The following is a 19357-nucleotide window of genomic DNA, read 5'->3' as shown; positions in this document are numbered from 1 at the left end:
ACAACCTTCCTCAAGCGCCACGTTGACTGATGACCGCTCTCCAGAAGTGACAGCACTCGCCAGTCCGAAGGACTGAAATGGCAGGACAGGATTTAATTGACCTCATGTAGGTGTCTGCAATGGATTTACAGGCATTGTGCATGTTTAACACCCCACTGGAGCCACTGCAGAGCCATCAGCCTGGCGGAGTCCAGGCAGCAACACGTGTCTGACCACAAGGAGATGTTTACGTAGGGCGAGCCAAATTGCTCTTTTACCTTCTCTGTTTGGGGACAGGATTTGCTGTTTAACATTACCCTCTGGCCATTTTCAATAGCATATTCCAGCAGGAATAGTAGGATATTCCAGCAGGACTAGGGACGCAACCCCATAAAGAACGTTTTCGCAATAGCTTCCACGTCACCTTGACTGACCTGAGTACCTCGATGTGCACGACAGCTCACGAAGCTCAGAGATACCTCTTGCTTCCAACAAAAGCACAGTAAGCAAGAGAAGACACGTAAACAAGTCCCGCAGGAAGGAGCAGCTCCCCAGTTCCCCATACACCGCTCTCAGCCCGAGGCAGGAGATGACCATCGTGGTCCCACGAAGGCAGCTGAGAGCTACCGGTGGCAAACGTCATCTCTTGAGATTCAAGTGGCTGAACTGCAGGATTTCAGGGACAGACAAGTTCCAATATTGTCAATGGGACGTAAACGTAACATTTTTAAGATACCATTTATTGCCACTTCTTCAAACAACTCTTAGAACCCACAAAAGAAGCAAGGTCTTCTTATTAACAGTTAATTAACATGCTAAAGACATAGCCATTTCCACAGAGACACACAAAAGTCTACTCCTATAAAAATCCATACTGTCATTTAACGTAACCATTAATTATGCTGAAGATGATTCAATGTGAGATCACAGGTCTATTGAGGAGAAAATACTAAGTAAATCTAAGTGAAGTTCTTCTCAGCCTTTTTTTTTTTCCCCAGCTAGTTATTATACAGTGTGACTGGGAGAGTAAACAGAAAATGAAGTTCAAGTAGATAAATGCAAGGTCCAGTATCTGGGAAAAAAAAAAATAACTACACACAGAAGATAAAGGGTTCTAAATTAGTTTTTCCTCATTAGTAAAGACCTTGAAGTCACTAAGGATAGCTTTATGAAAACACAGCTTTCACAGTGGTTGATAGCAGCAGCAGTGAGAACGCAAGCAGGAATTCAGAGGTCATTAGGCAGGGAACAGAGACCGAAGGAGGGAGCAGCAGTGTGAGGTGCATCCATCTGCTGCACGGTCGCACCGCGAGCTCTGCGCGCTGTTTGGTGCCCCCACCTTAGGAAGGGGTAACACTGGTACGAAGAACAGCAATGAGCAGTGTTAGGGAACTACTTCCATACGAGGAGAGATGACAGCAGCCTGCAAACGTTCCTCAGGGCAAGGGAGGGGATTGTCCCCCCTCTGCTCTGCTCTCCTGAGACCCCACCTGGAGCCTGCGTTCAGCTCCGGGCCCCAGCACCAGGACAGGGACGTGTCAGAGCGAGGCCAGAGGAGGCCACGAGGATGTTGAAGGGGCTGCAGCCCCTCTGCTGTGGGGCCAGGCTGAGGGAGCTGGGGGTGCTCAGCCTGGAGAGGAGAAGGCTCCGGGGAGAGCTCCCAGCGGGCTGCCAGGGCCTGAAGGGGCTGCAGGAGAGCTGGGGAGGGACTCTGTGTCAGGGGTGTAGGGATAGGGCAGGAGGAATGGCTTTAAACTATAAGAGGGGAGATTTAGATAAGCTCTAAGGAAGAAATTCTTCCCTCTGAGGGATGCGAGGCCCTGGCCCAGGCTGCCCAGAGGAGCTGTGGCTGCCCCATCCCTGGCGGTGCCCAAGGCCAGGCTAGATGGGGCTGGGGGCAGCCTGGGCTGCTGGGAGGTGTCCCTGAACTTAGAAACATTATGAACATTAGAAAACAAGAACAACTCATAGTTCTGCTGTTAATGTAATTTTCCACAGTTACCCACCTAAAACCAGTGTACCTTTAGACTTGTGGAGATTCACCCAACTGCTCAATTTACCTTCTTCAGCGCTGTTTTGTATATACTGCTAATGCAGTGATAAACCAGTACGTCCTGAACAAGCTGTTTTTGAGAACAGAACTTCAGAAAATGAAAACTGCTGCACTGTGAACAAAGAGCACTTTAAAAAGCCGTCATCCTCCATCATCAAAAAAGGTGAATCCCTTCCCTGTCACATCTTTCAAAGGAGAAATTACAAATATGCAGCTGATGGAGAACGATAACGTACCTTATAAATACAATCAGCATTCCTACAAAAATATTAGCGATGATTCCACTTGGAGAAGACTACCACAAGATAGATGTGTAAACTCAACCGTGTCACGTGCCCAAGTGGGCATTTGCTAGGACTTGGTACAATCATGGTTGCTCCTGTCCACCCCCAGATTCCCACAGGGATCTGTGCTGGGATCTGCTCCCAGCACTGTTCGATTAACTCAGAAATGACATGGAACGAGCTCAATAGATGCTGTCTGTTGATGATACTAAGTTAGTTACGGTAGCGAAGACAGTAAACGAGCAGGAAAACTGAAGAAAGACTGCAAACAGATTACTGATTGGGCAATAAACTACGTTGATGAAATTCATAAAGTCAATGAAATTAAGTGTGAAGTAGGGTACCCGGTGGAGGGGGAATACAGGTCAAGAGGCTTTAAATTGAGTCTCGACTTAAGCCAAATGAGCTCTAGAAAATTATGATTGCAATGGGGAGAGTAAATAGAGATTCATCATTTACCTCTCTTCCAGTACAAGAAGTAGGCATTAAAGGGAGTTCAGAAGAACATGGGACTTCATTCACTACATTGCCATGTTAGTCAAGCTATGGAACTACAGAGTACCACATTTCCTGAAACTTCTCATGGCTTGAAGGGAATATTTAAGAAAGTGAGAAGACAAATCAAGTGAATGTTATAAAAGAGACATCCGGCTCAGTGAACTCCTGCACTCCCCATGTCTGAAGACCGAAGGGTGTGCGCAAGGAGCATCATGCGTTTTTCTTCTGTTCCTGCAGCGCTCAGTTACCCACCTTTGGGCTCTGCTGGAGACAAACACTGCTCTAGGTGGGTGTATGAGAACAGCTGCTCTCTAGCCTTATGTTCATTACCTCTCCAAGAGTCATTTTGCCTAGCGCAGGTACAATGTCCTGACAAATTGTCAGGTGTTAGTATCTCTTCCTACCCTGTTAAAAATACCTAAGTGTTCACTGTGCGTAGTAATTTAAAGCCGTGTTTCACCCCTCTACCGAGTACAATTCAGTAATTCTGAAGTGTTATTTTTTTAATTGCACACAACCTAATGTGAGGAATTAAATTCACAAACAGGGAGTTGGAAGTACACACAAATACCAACAAGACCATTGCTAAGGAACATTTTGGTAGTTATTTCGCTGGTTGCGAAGGGAGTTAAACTGGTCCCAGAAGAAGAGAGGACTGACCTTTCCTTTCTGTCCTGCACGATTTGTCAGGGGAAGTCCTCTGAACTACACCGAAATAATATATCCACAATGCACGGTAGCAACGGCTGGCAGGAAGAAAGGGATCTCATGACTCATCTTGAAGTTACCACCTAGTGGACAATTCTATTTGCAAGAGCATTGAAAGTGGAGTACCAATTCGATCCTTGTAAGGCATTCATCCACACAAGCACCCTGGCTGCCAAGGTTGTGTTTGCTGTCCCTGTAACTGCCCTCCCAGCTGCAGCCTGGCACTTGAAGGCAATGCAGGATACAGGGGAGCACAACACATTTTTACTGGGGTTTCTGATTTTGATGGTGGTGCTGATGGGCAAAAATAGCATCCTGTATTGATGCACCTGGAAAATTTCCTTCGTCATTTCTGGGCAGCTCACTTTAACTCTCTTCTGATCTCTGAGGAGCCAAAGAAGACAGAGATGGTCCTAAAAACCTTGGGATATGTGACTTTACATAGCGTCACCATGACCAATATTCCCAGAGACTACTGAGCACCTTTTCTACAACACCTTGGTGAGACCTTGACGTGTCTGCCCAGCCTGATATGCCCTAAAACCCCCATCAGAAATGTAGGTATTACGTGTCCAGAGAAAGCCTAGGCAAACGGTTCAATTCCTTGCTGGAGTTCCCTATTCCAAGAAGCGGAAGGCGTTTGCTGCTTAACACTCTTTTCCCTATGAGCCCTACATTTTCACTCTTGACTCCCGTTGGCAGAAGGAAAATTCCCTTTGAAAACTCCCAACCCCAAAAATCACCTTGATTTCCAAGCAGCCAGAAGAAAGCTCTCTCTTCTAGGAAACAGCCCCACTGACATGACAAAACCAACGCGCGTTTTAGTGATACGTCTAGAGACCCACACTGTAACTGACTCCTTTGATACAGTTGTGCCAGCAGCACAGAAATAGGAAAAAAAAAAAGTGTACATTAACTGGACCAAATATTTTTTAAGAGCATTACCATATGACTCATTTGTACTTTTTTTTCTTTCCAGAGGAGCTCAAATTACCCCAACGTGCAAAGTAACATAAATCGTCTGTTACAGAAGACCAGCACAAAGAAAATTTCACTTGTTCTAGGTGCATATAGCACTAATGCTTAATAGCCAAGACCGCAAAGACGAATCCTACGTTGCCATGTACTGAACCACTTAAAAAAAAAAATCAGGATTGCTGAACAAATCACAGCTTTTAAGTTTACTCCCCTTCAGTCCTGTAAAATATCTCAAGGATAACAATTAGTAAAATGTAAACTATACACACAAGATTAGAAATTCTGCCCAGCCGCTCTATTTTCTTTCACACAGTCCAGCTGCCTAAATTTAGCATGCATGTTTTTATTTCTAATAGAAACTATGTTAACAAACCCCATGCAGCTCTCCGGTATCCTTGACATTGAACCGCATTATCCCAAGTCTGGAAGAATTGCCAGGGTCAATTGCCTGAGCTGGGAATAACTGGGTTGTACCGGTAACCAAGCTCAAATCCACTTACCCCATCTCTGGATTAGGAATGAAATCCCAGAATGGCTTGGGTTGGAAGGGATCTCAAAGCCCATCTAATTCCACCACCCTGCCACGTGTACCGACACTTTCCGCTAGACCAGGTTGCTTGAATACGAAGAAAAAAAGTGGTTGTACACAGGTCTTACATATTAAAGACAATTACACACACGAAGTTTCCCATCTAGGTTGAAGTAACGGTCTGTGCTGAGCCATCAACGTAAAGAGCAGTGCCTCTAAAATCTAAGTCACCCCCTTTGGAGGAGGTCTGGTACAGGTACCTTCGGGAGCTACCCGCCTTCTCTGCTTTCCACCATCACCTTCAGCACTGCCTACGAGTTTGAGATTCATGAGAACAATCTCACCCACGCTATTTGAGGAGAAACAGAAAAAGTGAGGTACTTGCATAACGGCCAGGGTGTTTTCAAGAAGTGTCCAGGAGGGAACTTCTCCATGCACACTCATGGGAATACTGGCCTACTTCACGGGATTACTACCTAGCTGTTGCATTAGTCTTAGACACACACAGGCGTACGCTCTTTCCCAAGTACACACTTCATCTTTCAGACTTACTCATGGTTCTTGGAAAGCAGAAGATTTGGATCCAGACACACACGCACACCCCCATTGCCTAACTCTACCTGAACCGCGTGTCAATCATGTTCTCCATGCCTGCTGCAAATACTTTGCCAGCACATTCCTTTCATATGGGAAAACAGTATTTTTGTCCCAAAACAAACAAAGGATCCAACAAAACCAAACCAAACAAACAATAAGCCACCTCTTCCTCAGCTGTATACCAAAAAAAGCGAACAGCCAGAAGAATCACTTCAGAAGGCAATCAATTTAGCAGTTAAGCCACGGTGACAGCAAAACTGAAATTGCCAGCTAAGTATTAGGGTTTATAAGTACATTTGCACTCAGATACCACCTACAAATATTACTTCTGAGATTCTGTAGGAGCTTGACTATGTAACAGTGGTTACTAGATAGGTTGGGCGTCTATTTGTATTCCCTCACATCACAAAGCTGCCATCAAGCAATCTGTATTTCTTCTTGGACCCACCGTATCTAAAAACAATGATCCTCTTGTGCTGTGAAAGGGATGGAATGTGAAATCCCATCCACATCCGAACAGAATCCCACAAACATCTTGGCAGTAAAAATTGATTATGTAAAGCCCAGATGGTATCCCAAATATTCCTACTTGAAAATTCAGAGATCGTTTTTTTTGCTGAAATAAATGACACAAAAGTATCACGCCTAAAATTAACTGCACAAAAGCATTAAGCTAGGTAACCAGACTTAACTGAGCAGTTATGTGGACTATGAGAAGAACGTGAATGTGGCTTTCCCCATTTAACTTCATTGTCAGAAATGAACAATATTTTTCTATTCAAATGTACTTGAATGACTGGCAGAGAAGAAGATAAAATAAGCAGATACATCCAGCAACATATTATACTTAAAGAATAAGGTTTCCAGTTCCATCTAGAGTGCAAGAGCTTTCCATAAACTTTTGTAGCCATGTTTCAAACGTGCAGAACTCAATTTGGTATTTTTGTTTTATTTGGTATTCTAACAGAGTTCTTTTCTTCACCTTTTGGTCTCCTACCGTGCAATTTCAGCTCTGATTCTGGCTTAAAAATGTTTTTAGCTACTGCTTCACCCAGGAGTCTAAACCTGCTTAACAGTTCAGTTCCAATATCAACTTAATCGCTGCATACCCTTTATTAGGCTACGGGATAAAGATCGATCCTCGATTCTGTCATTTTTCTGTGAGCCCACTCCTATATTCCTTTTATATCCATCACTCCACTGAATGCCAAAGAAATCTCAGTGCACTTGGCATGAAGGCTCCACTTCCTATATTTATGCTCCCACTAATGTACTCTCCATTTTAGTCCTTACCAGCTTAAAATCATCTGTGAGGCAAGACAGCAAAAACTGCAAAACAGTTCATGCAAATGTTTTACTTGCATGAAATACCGTTCACCCACATTGCTTTTCCATCATCTTCTTTCTCTTAGATTTTCTGTTTGAATATACCCCAAAATTAATAGTAAACAATCTACGGTCACTTTGTGAAGTGAACAGCATATGGTCATATTAGGACTGTTACTCCTACGCCAACTTTCAGCATCTCCAGATAATAAAGCAGTACTCTTTTAATTGTACTACCTTAACTTTGCTGGCAGAGACACATTTGATTCTTCACAACAGATGAAAATGAAGTGCTCTCTCCAGGCAAGAATTCCGTATCTTTGGCACACTAACGCTTCATCCTTTTTAATTATTCCACAGGTGGTTGCCTTGGAAACTGCCAAGCAGCTCTTGGATTTGAGGGATCCAGTATGAGAAAGTAAGAAGCCTTTGCAGCCACAGCATTCGGATCCATGGCGGCTGCAGCGACAGGGCCACAGAACAGTCAGGAAAACCTGAAAGAGAGGGGAAAAAATGAACAGAGCTGAGTTATATTGCTCAATTCTTTAAAAATACAATGCAATTCATGTAGATAACCCCTCCGCAGCGGACGTGAAGCAGGCTTTACCACTCAGGCAGCCTTCCAGCACAGCGTTTCACCTTAGAGAGGACAGCACTGAAATGCTGATGCCGGAGGAGCTCGCTAGCTCAGCTTTCAAGATCAGGCAGCTCGAGATTTTCCTCAGCTCCAACAGACTTTCCTCAGTGTCTGGTCAAACTGCCTGAAATTCAGTGCTATTGTTTTTCTTTGAATAAAAATAGAGTTAACTATAAATAGATTTCATCACGAATGCTGAATCATTGTACATTGTATCATACAGCTAATAGCTTCAAACTTCATTTAGGCTTTAAAACCAGAACTGACTTTGCTTAAAACACAATTAAAACCCCAGCAGAGCACACAGGATTTAAATGTACAGAAAATTCTCCTTCCCCTATTTCTTATTAGTTCAAAAGCTGAACATTTGCCATTAAAAACACAAACAAACCAAGCAAAAATTTGAAAACAAGAAAACAAAACCTAATTACATTTCCTATTGCTGGTCAAAGTTCTGAATTGTGATTATCCAAAAATATTTTCTTTTGTTGTTTTCTCACGTCCAATTTGTTAACAAATAATTAATAGCAAGACTTCTAAAAATAATTTCCCTAAAGCTATCAGTCACGCAAACGATCACTCCAGCACCCAGAGCCTGTCTCTAGTAATACATCCAAGCTAACAGCAGTCCCTCAAGGCTCACTCGAACGCATTTTGACTCGCAATATTAACAAGTACCCTGGCACGACCTCCTCTAAGGCAGACGCATGGAGGCAGATTTGCCTTCACCTTTCCATAACAAGACACCTGAAAGTCACAATAATATGTTTAACACTAGAGCCAGTTTTTAACAAGGAGGAGTCAGTATGTATTTATTTCCACAAAGAAAAGTGAAGTGAGGTGACAGAAGCGGAAGGGCCTGGGGACAATCCTGCACAGTAGCCACTGTGTCCTTCCCGGCAGGTCCTCTCCTTCAGGTTGCTCTCAGGCCTTGCTCAGCACCTTTCTGACCAGCAGAGCCCACCACGAGGCCCGCTCCAGCCCCACCTCAAAACCCAACCAACCGAAGTGGTTCTGCGCTATCCCTTCCCTTTCTGTTGTCCTCCCTTACAGCACTCCTGGCAGGCACTTCCGAAGCCACAGGAAGTCTCAGAACCACCTCAAACTCCTTTTTTAACTTGCTAACCAAACTGTACTGCCTCCACCCCTCTTTCTTACCTTCCTGATTCACTGCCTTGACCGCAAGTTGGACTGGGAAACCATTTCCATTCTCTCCCAGCTTCCCTTCCTTGTCCAACCTCACCGAGGACAAAACACATTTAAGAAGCCCTCTGCAGGTCGCCTCCTTCCTGATGGGTACAAGGACTGTTGTCTGCTTTTCAGCAGTTCATAGCGGTTCCAGAAGTGAGACTTTTTAATCATTTTTTGGACGCAATTCAGGACTAACATGGGTTTTCTCAACTCTCCTGTCCCACCCGCCCGGGACGTGCTTGCCATGTACCTCCATCCTCTCCCCAAACTTTCCTCTTCAGTCAGCCACGTTTGTATCACATCTTCTAGGGATTCCCTCTGAAGAAACGGCATGCCAAAATACTGTGAAATACTGAGATCTTTTCTTTTTCTTCCTCTTCACATTAATGGATATTACGTAGACAGATCTCCTGCACGTCCTGTTACTGCAATAGGAGATTCTGTTTCCCTAGAGTGTCTCTAACAGAGATCCGGTCTCCAAAGCCTCAAAGTGACCCCTTTACCACAAAGGGCTACTTTTCTTTCCAGGAAAGGTGGATTCTCTTCCTTACCTCAAGCATCTTGACACTACTCTCAAGCACTTCTCACCCTGTACTCATCAGGTCATTTTGATGCTCCCCACAGGGAAGACAGATGAACTTCAGCCTACAATAAGCTCAACGAGAATGCTGACTTCTTGCTGTTCTGATCCAGATCTGGTACATGACCCATTCCCCCATTTTAGTCCTTTTAATCCACTTGAACATCACAGAGATGGTCCCAGAAACAGGGCATCCAGTTTTCAAGAGGTGCTAATGCCTCCCATTTTCATTTGCCTTACGCTCAGAGCAGTTTCACTGCGGTTGTTCCAAACTTGTGTCACAAGGCTTCTTCCACCTTGATTTAATCTTAAGCCCTTCTCAAGACGTGCCTCTGCAAGACGACTTTTAAAGTCTTTTCCTGTAGTAGCTGATGGAGCTGGTGCACCATCCCACAGCATACAAATCCTTCCAAAGGCTGTAAGAGATGTCTTGAAAGCTTTGTGTTTTATTTATGTATTTTGGAACCCATTTTAACATATACTCATGTTGTACATATTTATTTTTAACACAGAATCTTCCTGTGATCAACTCCACGGTTCAGTGGCTTACCTCTGCCCGTATTCCTCCTGCTCAAGCTTCTCAATCCCACTGCAGTCTCTGTCCACCTAGTGCTCTTGGGTTTGTCTTGCTGCTCCCTACAGACAAAGGTATCGGAGCCACCAGACGAATCCAATCCCTGCCTCTGATTTCTTTCAGGTTCTACGAAGTCCTTCCCTCTCGGGTGCTACGAAGACACCCAGATCAGCAGCTCCACTAGCTGGCTTTCTTCAGCCCTTTGAAGAAAGGTTCCACGTTCTCTGCAGCTGTTCCCTAGACTTGAAGTATTTCCATCCTACTGTTTCTCCAATATATAAAGGAAGGAACAGAAGCTCCTGTCCCGCTCTTGAGAGGACACACAGCCTTGCTCATCTCCCAGCGTGAGCCCTCAGCACAGAGCTGCCTTGGGATTCGCATCTTGTCTCTAACAACACTGCGACAAGCCCCTGGGGCACCGAGTGCTTGGAGGAGCTGCCTGCGCTTCTCTTGAGAGTCGAACACCCTCGGAACACTAAAAGCACTGCAGGCCCTGGGGCGAGGTGTTACTAGAAAGACGCACAAAGCACAGAACTCTTGAACAGCTACAAGTAAAAGCAAGATGAAGAAAAAGCTTTTAAGTAACTTCCTAGTTTTCAAGCTTGATCGCAAGCCGTTAGCGACCTGAATTTGCATAGTCCCTAGGCATCCCTGGAGGAGAAGTCTGTCTTTCCACATCTGAGCCCTTGCCGAGTCTGTTCCATCTTCTCAGCAGCCTCCCTCGCTCACACAGGCTCCTTTCTCACCCGTCTCTACCCTGTCCTCAGAAAAGACGCCCCAAGAGCTGCGCTCAGGTGCCCTCAGGGAAGGGAAATCTTCCACCTAGCAGGGACTTCCACCTGACAGAGGGGAGTGCAACCTTCAATTCAAACGCAACTCATGACACATCCTGCCTTGGGGTTTTCAGAAAGAACCAGGGAAGGTCAGACTGCCGCAACCTGAACCAACGAGGTTTGAGTTAACTCCCTTTTTCCTCTTTGGAAATTCCAGTTTAGCTCACATCAGCAGGGTACGTTCAAGCTTGGACCATGCTTCTAAATGCCCAGTTCTTTGTTTTGTTCTTGGTCTCACCCACAGCCCGGTGGTGGGTTTGGAAAACCTACTGACCGTCTTTTACCGGGTACGGAAATGCGTTTTTCTAGTTGAAGGCTTCCTTTAGGAGAAAAACTGTAACATACAAAACTCCTATGAACTGACACTTCTTGTGAACTCGAAAGCAAATGTTTTCTCGATGTTTGTACTTCTAACATCTGAAGTGGACACAGAAAGCTTTTAGTGAGTACAAAACTTCCTTTTAATCGCATGCTTTGAACGTTTCTAAAATACATACATCATAGGTGATATATTTAATAGCAGAGAGAGGCAGTGTAGTGAGAGCGAGCCTTCTGGGTTTCCTGGAAAAATAAAGTTAAAGCCTCCCACTGACTCTACAAGTACTTGAGTACAGTTCCAGTCGTAATTCATCATTAAGAGTCTTTGAAGAAGAAAAATGGATGTGTTTATTTCAGCACTGTTTAATGGTTATCCATTCTTGTATCATTTATTTCCACCTAGATGCAAGTTAAACGGTATTTCAGCAAGATCTGTCGAACTCGGATATCATTTTTGAGAAAGCTTGTCAATAATGTCATATGCATTACGATTTGAAATATAGTAAGGGGAAAATAAGAGCAATCTGCTGAAAACTTCTATAGCTGGCAAGAATCCCCTACTTTCACAGGTTTCTGGAGAAATAAAAGACCTTGTGAAGAAAATTATCTCCTCTTTATTGTGTTTTTTATGGTTTAATCACAAGCATTTGGTAAATAAAAAAAGAGTCTCTCTCAAATTACAATGAAGTACAAACAACTAAATCAGACTGCAAAGCCTTCTTTAAACTGTACCACCTCCAGCAAAGATCTTAACAATGCTGCCATTCTACAGCTGTACCAGGCTAATAAAAATCTGCAAAATGAATACTGAAATCAAAGATGAAAAGAAAAAAAAAGTCACCTCCTGCCTTCAATAAAACCCTTAACTGAGAGTTCTAAATGAGAAATATGGGAATTTCCCCATGAAGTCACAGGTGGCCTGAAATTTTTCAGCCCAGAAAGTTTCTCAAAGATTCAACCCAAAAAAAAATAAATATATATATGCACAAAATAGGTGTAAAAGACTAATTAGAATTAAGACACCTGGTCTGGGACACGACCACACAGCACACCTGCCAGCCAGCAGCCCCGCGAAGAGCAACAGGACAGGTAACAAAGGAGGGAGGCTCTGAAGAGGAGGAGGAGCAGCAGAACATCCCCAGGACAGGCATGGCTGGGCACCCTTCGAGGAGCTTCGTTTGAGACAGGCCAATTCACGTGACCACTTCAGAAACGTTTGAGTTGAACACACGCTGGCAATCGGTCAGATCTCAAGTGAAGTGGCTTCCTCATACTCCACCGAAGTGGTGGCAAGAGCTCTGACGAACCGGGCTGCCTTGAGTTCCTAAGCAAGACGGAAGGATAAAATAGCCTCTGCAGCTTTGTTTATCAGTTCCCATGTGTGAAACGCGATCTGTGGCTGCTAGGAGAATCTGTGAAGATGAGCTCAATGAAATAATACGCAATCAGATTATCCAAAACCAAATGCACCACAAAAGAGAAGAATTCTTTTTAGTGAAGCGTTTAACTGTGCTGCCAGAAGAGATATGGTATCAGCACAGCGAATAGCGAGAAGGTAACAAATAGTGACTAGATGCTTCATTCATTCAACACTGTTGCCTAAACAATGCTGGAATCTTTTGAGAAGAAAACATAGCAACTTTCATTATAGAGTATGTGCTATATAAAAGTGAGAGTCACTGGTAAACGTCAATGCAAGCACAAAACATGTTTTGACAACGCTAAAATCAGTCCGTGCTTTCAGCAGCATTTGGAGAAAGACTTTTTCCATATAGAGAGAACATCATCGCTATCTGACACCCTAGAAAACTGGTATGTATTTTGACTTTTTACGTCAAAGCTACATGCGCCCTGAGTATGTATTTTTCGGTGATCTCGGGAATCTGAAGAGGACCCAGTCAACTGGCAGCTGGCAAATGTCCCAGCTTTTAAGAAAAGTTAAAAAAAAAAAAGAAAGAAAAAGAAAAAAAAGAGACCCCTGATAATTATAGGCCTGTCAGTCTCACTTCAGTGCCTGGTAAAGTTACGGAGAAGATGGTTCTGGGAGTTACCGAAGAACACCTGACAGACAACGCAGTCATTGGCCATAACCAATACATATCCGTGAGGACATGGTCCTACGAAACTAACCTCATTTCCTCTTGTGACAAGGTTGCCCAACTAGCTGACAAAGAGAAGCCAGCTGATGTAATCCGTGTGGATCTGAGCAAAGCTTTCGGTACTGTCTCTTACAGAATCCTTCTGGACGAAGGTGCACCAGCCGGGTGAACAACCGGCTGGTGGGTCAGGCTCAAAGGGTTCCAGTAAATGGGGTTACACCTGGCTGACAGCCAGTCACTGCTGGGGCTCCCCAGGGCTCCGTTCAATGTCCTCTTCATTGGCATCATGTGGTACCTTCATACAGAATCCCAGACTGGTTTGGGTTGGAAGGGACCTCAAAGCCCACCTCATCCCACCCCCTGCCATGGCAGGGACACCTCCCTCAGCCCAGGCTGCCCCCAGCCCCATCCAGCCTGGCCTTGGGCACTGCCAGGGATGGGGCAGCCACAGCTCCTCTGGGCAGCCTGGGCCAGGGCCTCACCGCCCTCAGAGGGAAGAATTTCTTCCTTATATCTACTCTAAACCTACTCTTTTTCAGGTTAAAGCCGTTCCCCCTTGTCCTAGCCCTACACCCCCCATTCTCACATACTGGGAATCTGCACTTTCAACCTGCTAATAACCAAGACCCATTTGCTTCATACAAACCCTGCAGTAACACAGTCAAAAGTCTTTGAGTATCATTTGCCAATTACCATGACAGATACTAAGATTTATCAGCAAAATTAACATGAATACTCCAACAGTATTTGCTTCTAAACTGCTTTTTCTACGTCAAGTAACTACAGTTTTTATGTCAGCACCCTGACGTACATACACCTGGTTGTGAAGTCGTGATGCTGACCCCACGAGGACCAAGTCACAGATGCAGAGGCGACACCACACAAGCCACCATTACAACACGATAATTTATAGCACGGAGTGGCCAAGAACCAACCGCTGAAAGTCACTCCATCGTTTCACCATCTGCTACCGGGACAGCCACCACCAGAACAGGCAGCCTCGCCCACTTCCATCCCTGACTGTTCACTCCTGTCCTGTTCCACCTACTTGTTTCCTACAGCACCCTTCACGCAGCTGTGTTTGAACCAGATCTTCGTACCAAGACGGATTTTGTCACTGCTGTTGCTGGTTCTGCAGGCTGGTTCCCTGTACAGCTGTAGGAAGATCAGGCCAGCACCAGGGGCCAACGCTCTGGCCACGCCAGCTGGCGCCGAAGCAGGAACAAGCGACTGCGGGAAGCTGACTGCTTCTTTCGGCAGCTCTGCCAGTTGATGCCAGCTTAAAATTGCTGAGAAACCACACGAAACTAGCAACTAGACATAAATTTGAGCTCGAAATGCAGAAAGGCACAAAGAAAATGAAGAAAGCACAGAAAGTGTTTAACCAATAGAACAAATTACTAGAATTGATGCTGAAGTCTTTTTTTTTTTTTTAAGAACTTCAAAACGGATAGCATGCCATTCTGAAAAAGGTTTTAAACAAATGCCTGTTAACTTTTCAGTCAAGCATGAGATCCTGAGCTCAAAACAGGGAGTAACAGTTGCACGTAATGACCTACAACACCCTAAATGTCAGAGTAACTGATCCAATATTTCCTTCTGCCTGACATCTTTGAAGTGTGTGTGTGCCTCAGTTCTCCCCCAGGTTGTGTCGGGTCCACATGGTGTAACAGTTGGAAGCAACAGTCAGATTTAACGCGATTCCCTTTGGAACACACCCAGGGGTTGAATCCGATTTCTTCACGTAGAAGCAAGAAGCTCTAACATTTGATCTGGAATTCGTACCTCGTTACACGGGAAGCAGCAGAAGTCTCGCTTGTTCCTGGTACCAAGGCGACACTGAGGGAGGAGCAGCCCCGCTGTGCCAGAACTGCTTACCGACCTCGTCAAAACTCGCAGCTGCGAGCGCACCGAATGACAATTTTGCTTGCCACAAGCAGACAGCCTCGGGGAGCAAGGATCCTCACGTGCAGAAGCAGCAAGTAGGAGGGTCAAAGGAGAAATCCTGGGTTTCTGCTCAGCGCATCTTCCTTCACGCTTCAGTATTGTATGGGCGGAGGAAGATGCTTCTGCTCTGCCGCAGTAGCTGTGTAGTATTTCGTCATTCGCAAATAATCTACAAATTAAGAGGATGTGTAGCACTTGGCAGCGTTTTGTAACCGCTGAGTGATTAAGAGGACCTTATTTAATACAATTTTGAAAGAAGTGTGTTTTATGTATCTGCACCTGTACATTCTGCAAGGCAAAGAAAGAAGGAAGACGTGATACAGTGCATGGCACGAAGAGTGTGGCCAGCTGCCAGTGCCCACACATACTTATTCTTTCTCAGTCTCTACCATACACACACTCACCCTTGGAAAAACAAAACACTCAGGGCATGTAGGAGCTTTTTTCTAGTGCTGCCAACTTCTGCCAAACTCTATTATTTATTTTAAAATAAAGGTTATATTCATGGAAGCACAGATATTAAAGCAATGTCCGTCAGAAAAATAGAAGTGGAGTGAGAAGGAACAGAGCAGAGCACCACCGTTGTTTCACATTCTCTCCCCCTACTTTCTGTGTGACCAGCTCCATTCAGCAAGTGGAATTAATCAGCACTTAATTGCACATTTAAATCCGACGTGCAAAGGCAGGATGTGGACTGAAGAAGCACGCTCAGATAGCAGAGAGCACAGACACCAATATACAGGATGTGAAAGAATTGTTGGGAGATAACAGATCACCACACCTCAGTTGTTTGGCTTTACCTACCTTGAAAGCCAACTACAAAAGACTGTAACTGAAGATACCACACAACACACAAGCATCTCAGCCATCAGGAGTCTTCAAAGTCCTATTACACTTTCTACAAACTCACATCCTTTGTTCTGCGTTCGCTCTTTCAAGTGGCTTGGTTGTGGGACTTCAGACAAGCTCCTGAACAGACTGAACTGCATGCAGCTTACACTGGAGGAAAACCAGTGCAGCACCAAAACCCAACAGTACACAACTCCTCACCCTGCTGTTTGTACTGTTCAATAACAGTAACTAGGATTCACAAGAAAAAACATTATTTCTGTATATTAATAGCCCAAAATAAGAATAAACATTTAACTCTTGCAGAAAGTGGCTACCAGAAATTATTAACCTCTATTAAAATGTACAGAAAATATTAGGAGACACCTGCAACCATAGGACAGTGAAGAGAAATCATTTTTCTACTGTTTAGTTCCAACACTGATTGCGAGACATTCCTAAGAAAGATTTGGGGCTGCATAGGGGAAAAGTAGCAGTCTTTTAATGTAACAGGCAAGTTCACCTAGGGCTAGCTTGTTAAGCTGAGGAACAGAGCAAATTAAATCATCTCGGGCTGATTTGGCTGTATCATCAAGAAAAGCTAGAGCTCCCGGGGAATCAAGGAGTGTGCTGCAGACACGGCTGTTATTGCAGATTCCTCTGCGTGCAGGAGAGAGCAGAGGCACACACCAACCTTAAATCCAGTAAGGAACTCGTCAGGCACTAGTCTTATAGTTGTGCCCTAAACCTACATATTTAAGTAACAAATGATTGTAAATGGAGAGACTTAAAAAAAATATATTCTGATTTAAAAGCCAGGCCTGTGCTGTTCACTGTAAAAGGACTCCTGTTTGTCCTGTTGTTTGATCACTGCTGAACACGCACCAATGGTACAAGAACCGCGACCTCAATCGGCCCCTGCACCACCCTGCTGATGGTCCAGGTAATGCAAAGCCCGTTCTGAATGTACCCAGAAAAAAAGAGACTCGTTCTTGTGGCTAAGAGCAATGTGCTGACTCAATCCATCATAAAAAAGGTGATTTGCCCTCCTGAGTGACTGAAAAGATCTTGAATTGCTTCGGTCTTGCCTTTGCTACGCAATAATTGCAGGCCTGAATGAATTCCATCAGAGAAAAATCACTTCTAAACACAGCTGAGGCATGGGTATTACAAAAATCTACTCGTATAAAAGGATTTACATTAATTTAAATAAAACAATGGAATTATCACTATTAGGAGGTAGAATCATGCAAAAAAAATACTAGTTCAAGAGAAAAAAAACTTATTTTTTAATTCATAGGCAAATTCTATGCAAAGCCACCTGATTTGAAATGGATTTTGTGAGTGTCAAAGTAACTCAGTTTTCCTCATGAAAAGATACAGAACTCTCCCTTTTCACCCTTCGCAATACCCAGCAAAACTGGAAGATTCGGATGCATGACAATTAATTTACAATCAAAGCAAATTTTATCCCTAAAAATTTAGAGATAAAAATATTTTTTGAAGGGAAGTAAAAAAATAAAAAAAAGCCACAGTAGTCATGACAACCCCATTCTGTTTCCTTCTGCTCACCCATTTCATCAGTGTGATACCTAAAATAATCCACAGTAATTAAACAATCGGCAGTAGAGATCTACTGGTGCAGAAAATAACTCGAGAAGAACCAATGCTGATAACCAAGGGGAGCTAACAGCACCTGCCAGGGGGACACTGTCCAGCAAAGGGGCTCCCCGAGCAAAGCACGCCCCTCGCCCAATTCCCACCAGAAAACCAGCAAATTTCCATCGATTCTGCTGCGAAGATAGGAGGAATCACACTTGGCACTGAATAGCTGCATAAATTTGTTCTCAATTTGTGTTTTCCAGCTTCAAGAGATGTCTGAAGAAGCATGAGGAGCAGTCTGCAGCATGTTTTAACATAAAGAGACAAAGGGCTTTAACCAAAAGAACAATGTTTTATGACTGTTATCTGCTATAACTGGTGTTCTTCTACCTAACTTGGCTTATTTAAATAAAGTATTCAGTGAAACTGATTTAAAACTGAGTGCAAGAGAAAGAAACAACCAACACTTCTGGTATTTTTATAAACTTAACGTACTGAAAACACGCATATTATACCTCTGCTACATATACTGATAGTATCATAAGTTAGGGGCTTCTCCCTGAAAACTTTAGTTGAAATCCGTAACACCTTATTTTGCATACATCCCACACAAATTGGTTCTGCTTGTATTGGATAGGTTTTGTACAGAAAATTCTGCTGTTTCTCCTCTCCAGAAAGTTCAGTCACAAAGCAAAATGAAAAGGAGTGGAGGAAATCCTGATAGCAGGCTGTTTAGGATCCAGTCTGCCTAAATTAGGCATCATTAATAAAGAGAATTATTTGCTTCTGGTGCGTCACACTTACAGGGCACCAAGGCAGACGGGGTTTGCTTCTGGAGCTCTCCATGGCACCCATCTCTCTCCATCCTCTGGACACGAAACTCCAGCAACTTACTTAAGAGTGCATCAACAGGCAGCTAAAATTTACACCTCGGTGCCAGCACTAAAATCCCTCCTAGCAATTTCAGCAGGGCTTTTACAGATATAACAGGAAGGTTTAGACGTACGTGAACTTTATTACCGTGACTCATTTCAACCTTTTTTCCTCCCTACTATTGCAACAGCGGATGGTGCTTTCAGAGACGGAGTGATTTGGGAACATGGCCCTGTAATTCAGCATCTCTTTATCAAACTAACTGGTCTTATTCTGTCCCAGCACAACTCATGCAAACCAAGAGAGATCCCAGATGAATCCATGTTAGAAAAGTGTAATATTCATTTTCCACTCTGACTGCGAAAGCCTATTTTAGCATATATTAATTTTGGAAGAGAAACAACCCTGGATTCTACAGATTTTCACAGAAAAAAAAAACAGCACGACACAGCAGTATAGATTGAGATTTCTTAAAAAGCACAGTAACCAAACCACACAGTATTACCCTGGATTGGGATATGTCTCACTTCTACAATATAGGTGCCCTCACATAAACCAGCTGAATTCCCACTGCAGGTAATGGAGATCCAGGTAAAACAGTTCAATTGACTAAATCCAGTCAGTCAAAAAAAAAAAGTGAGGAATCACATCCTAAACTTCTAAAGACTGCGAAGAGTCTGAAGTGACCTGCTCAGGTGCAGTTATTCTACACTGCTCTTCCACACCTGGAGCCTGGAGGGATCAATCTTGCTGGTAACTACCGGCTGCTAGGCAGTTTCAAGGCACTAACAGCCATGCTCTTGTCCAAGAAATGAAAACCTTGGCAAAAGAACTTCTGAAGTGTATTTCTGCCATCAGAAATGACGTACACAAGCGCAGAATATTAAAGGCATGCTGACCCTGTGTTCTTAAACCAAGAAAAC

The 19357-nt window shown here is 44.0% G+C and overlaps 1 protein-coding gene across 6 annotated transcripts in view; it reads right to left on the bottom strand.

The window, feature by feature from the left end:
• The window catches only part of LOC106038726 (uncharacterized), a 154140-nt gene that overhangs the window by 91644 nt on the left and 43139 nt on the right, over nt 1-19357 (bottom strand). For all 6 annotated transcript variants that reach the window (XR_010833549.1, XM_067002243.1, XM_067002337.1 and 3 more), the window contains exon 3: nt 7190-7446. Coding sequence is in view for 5 of the 6 variants with exons in the window: in XM_067002243.1 (XP_066858344.1) it covers nt 7190-7446 (257 nt within the window). In the remaining variant the exon portion in view is untranslated. The remainder of the gene's footprint in view (nt 1-7189; nt 7447-19357) is intronic.

The sequence above is a fragment of the Anser cygnoides genome, chromosome 1 (assembly GCF_040182565.1).
Source record: "Anser cygnoides isolate HZ-2024a breed goose chromosome 1, Taihu_goose_T2T_genome, whole genome shotgun sequence".
Classification (NCBI taxonomy): domain Eukaryota; kingdom Metazoa; phylum Chordata; class Aves; order Anseriformes; family Anatidae; genus Anser; species Anser cygnoides.
This window is presented reverse-complemented; position numbering and strand designations above follow the sequence as displayed.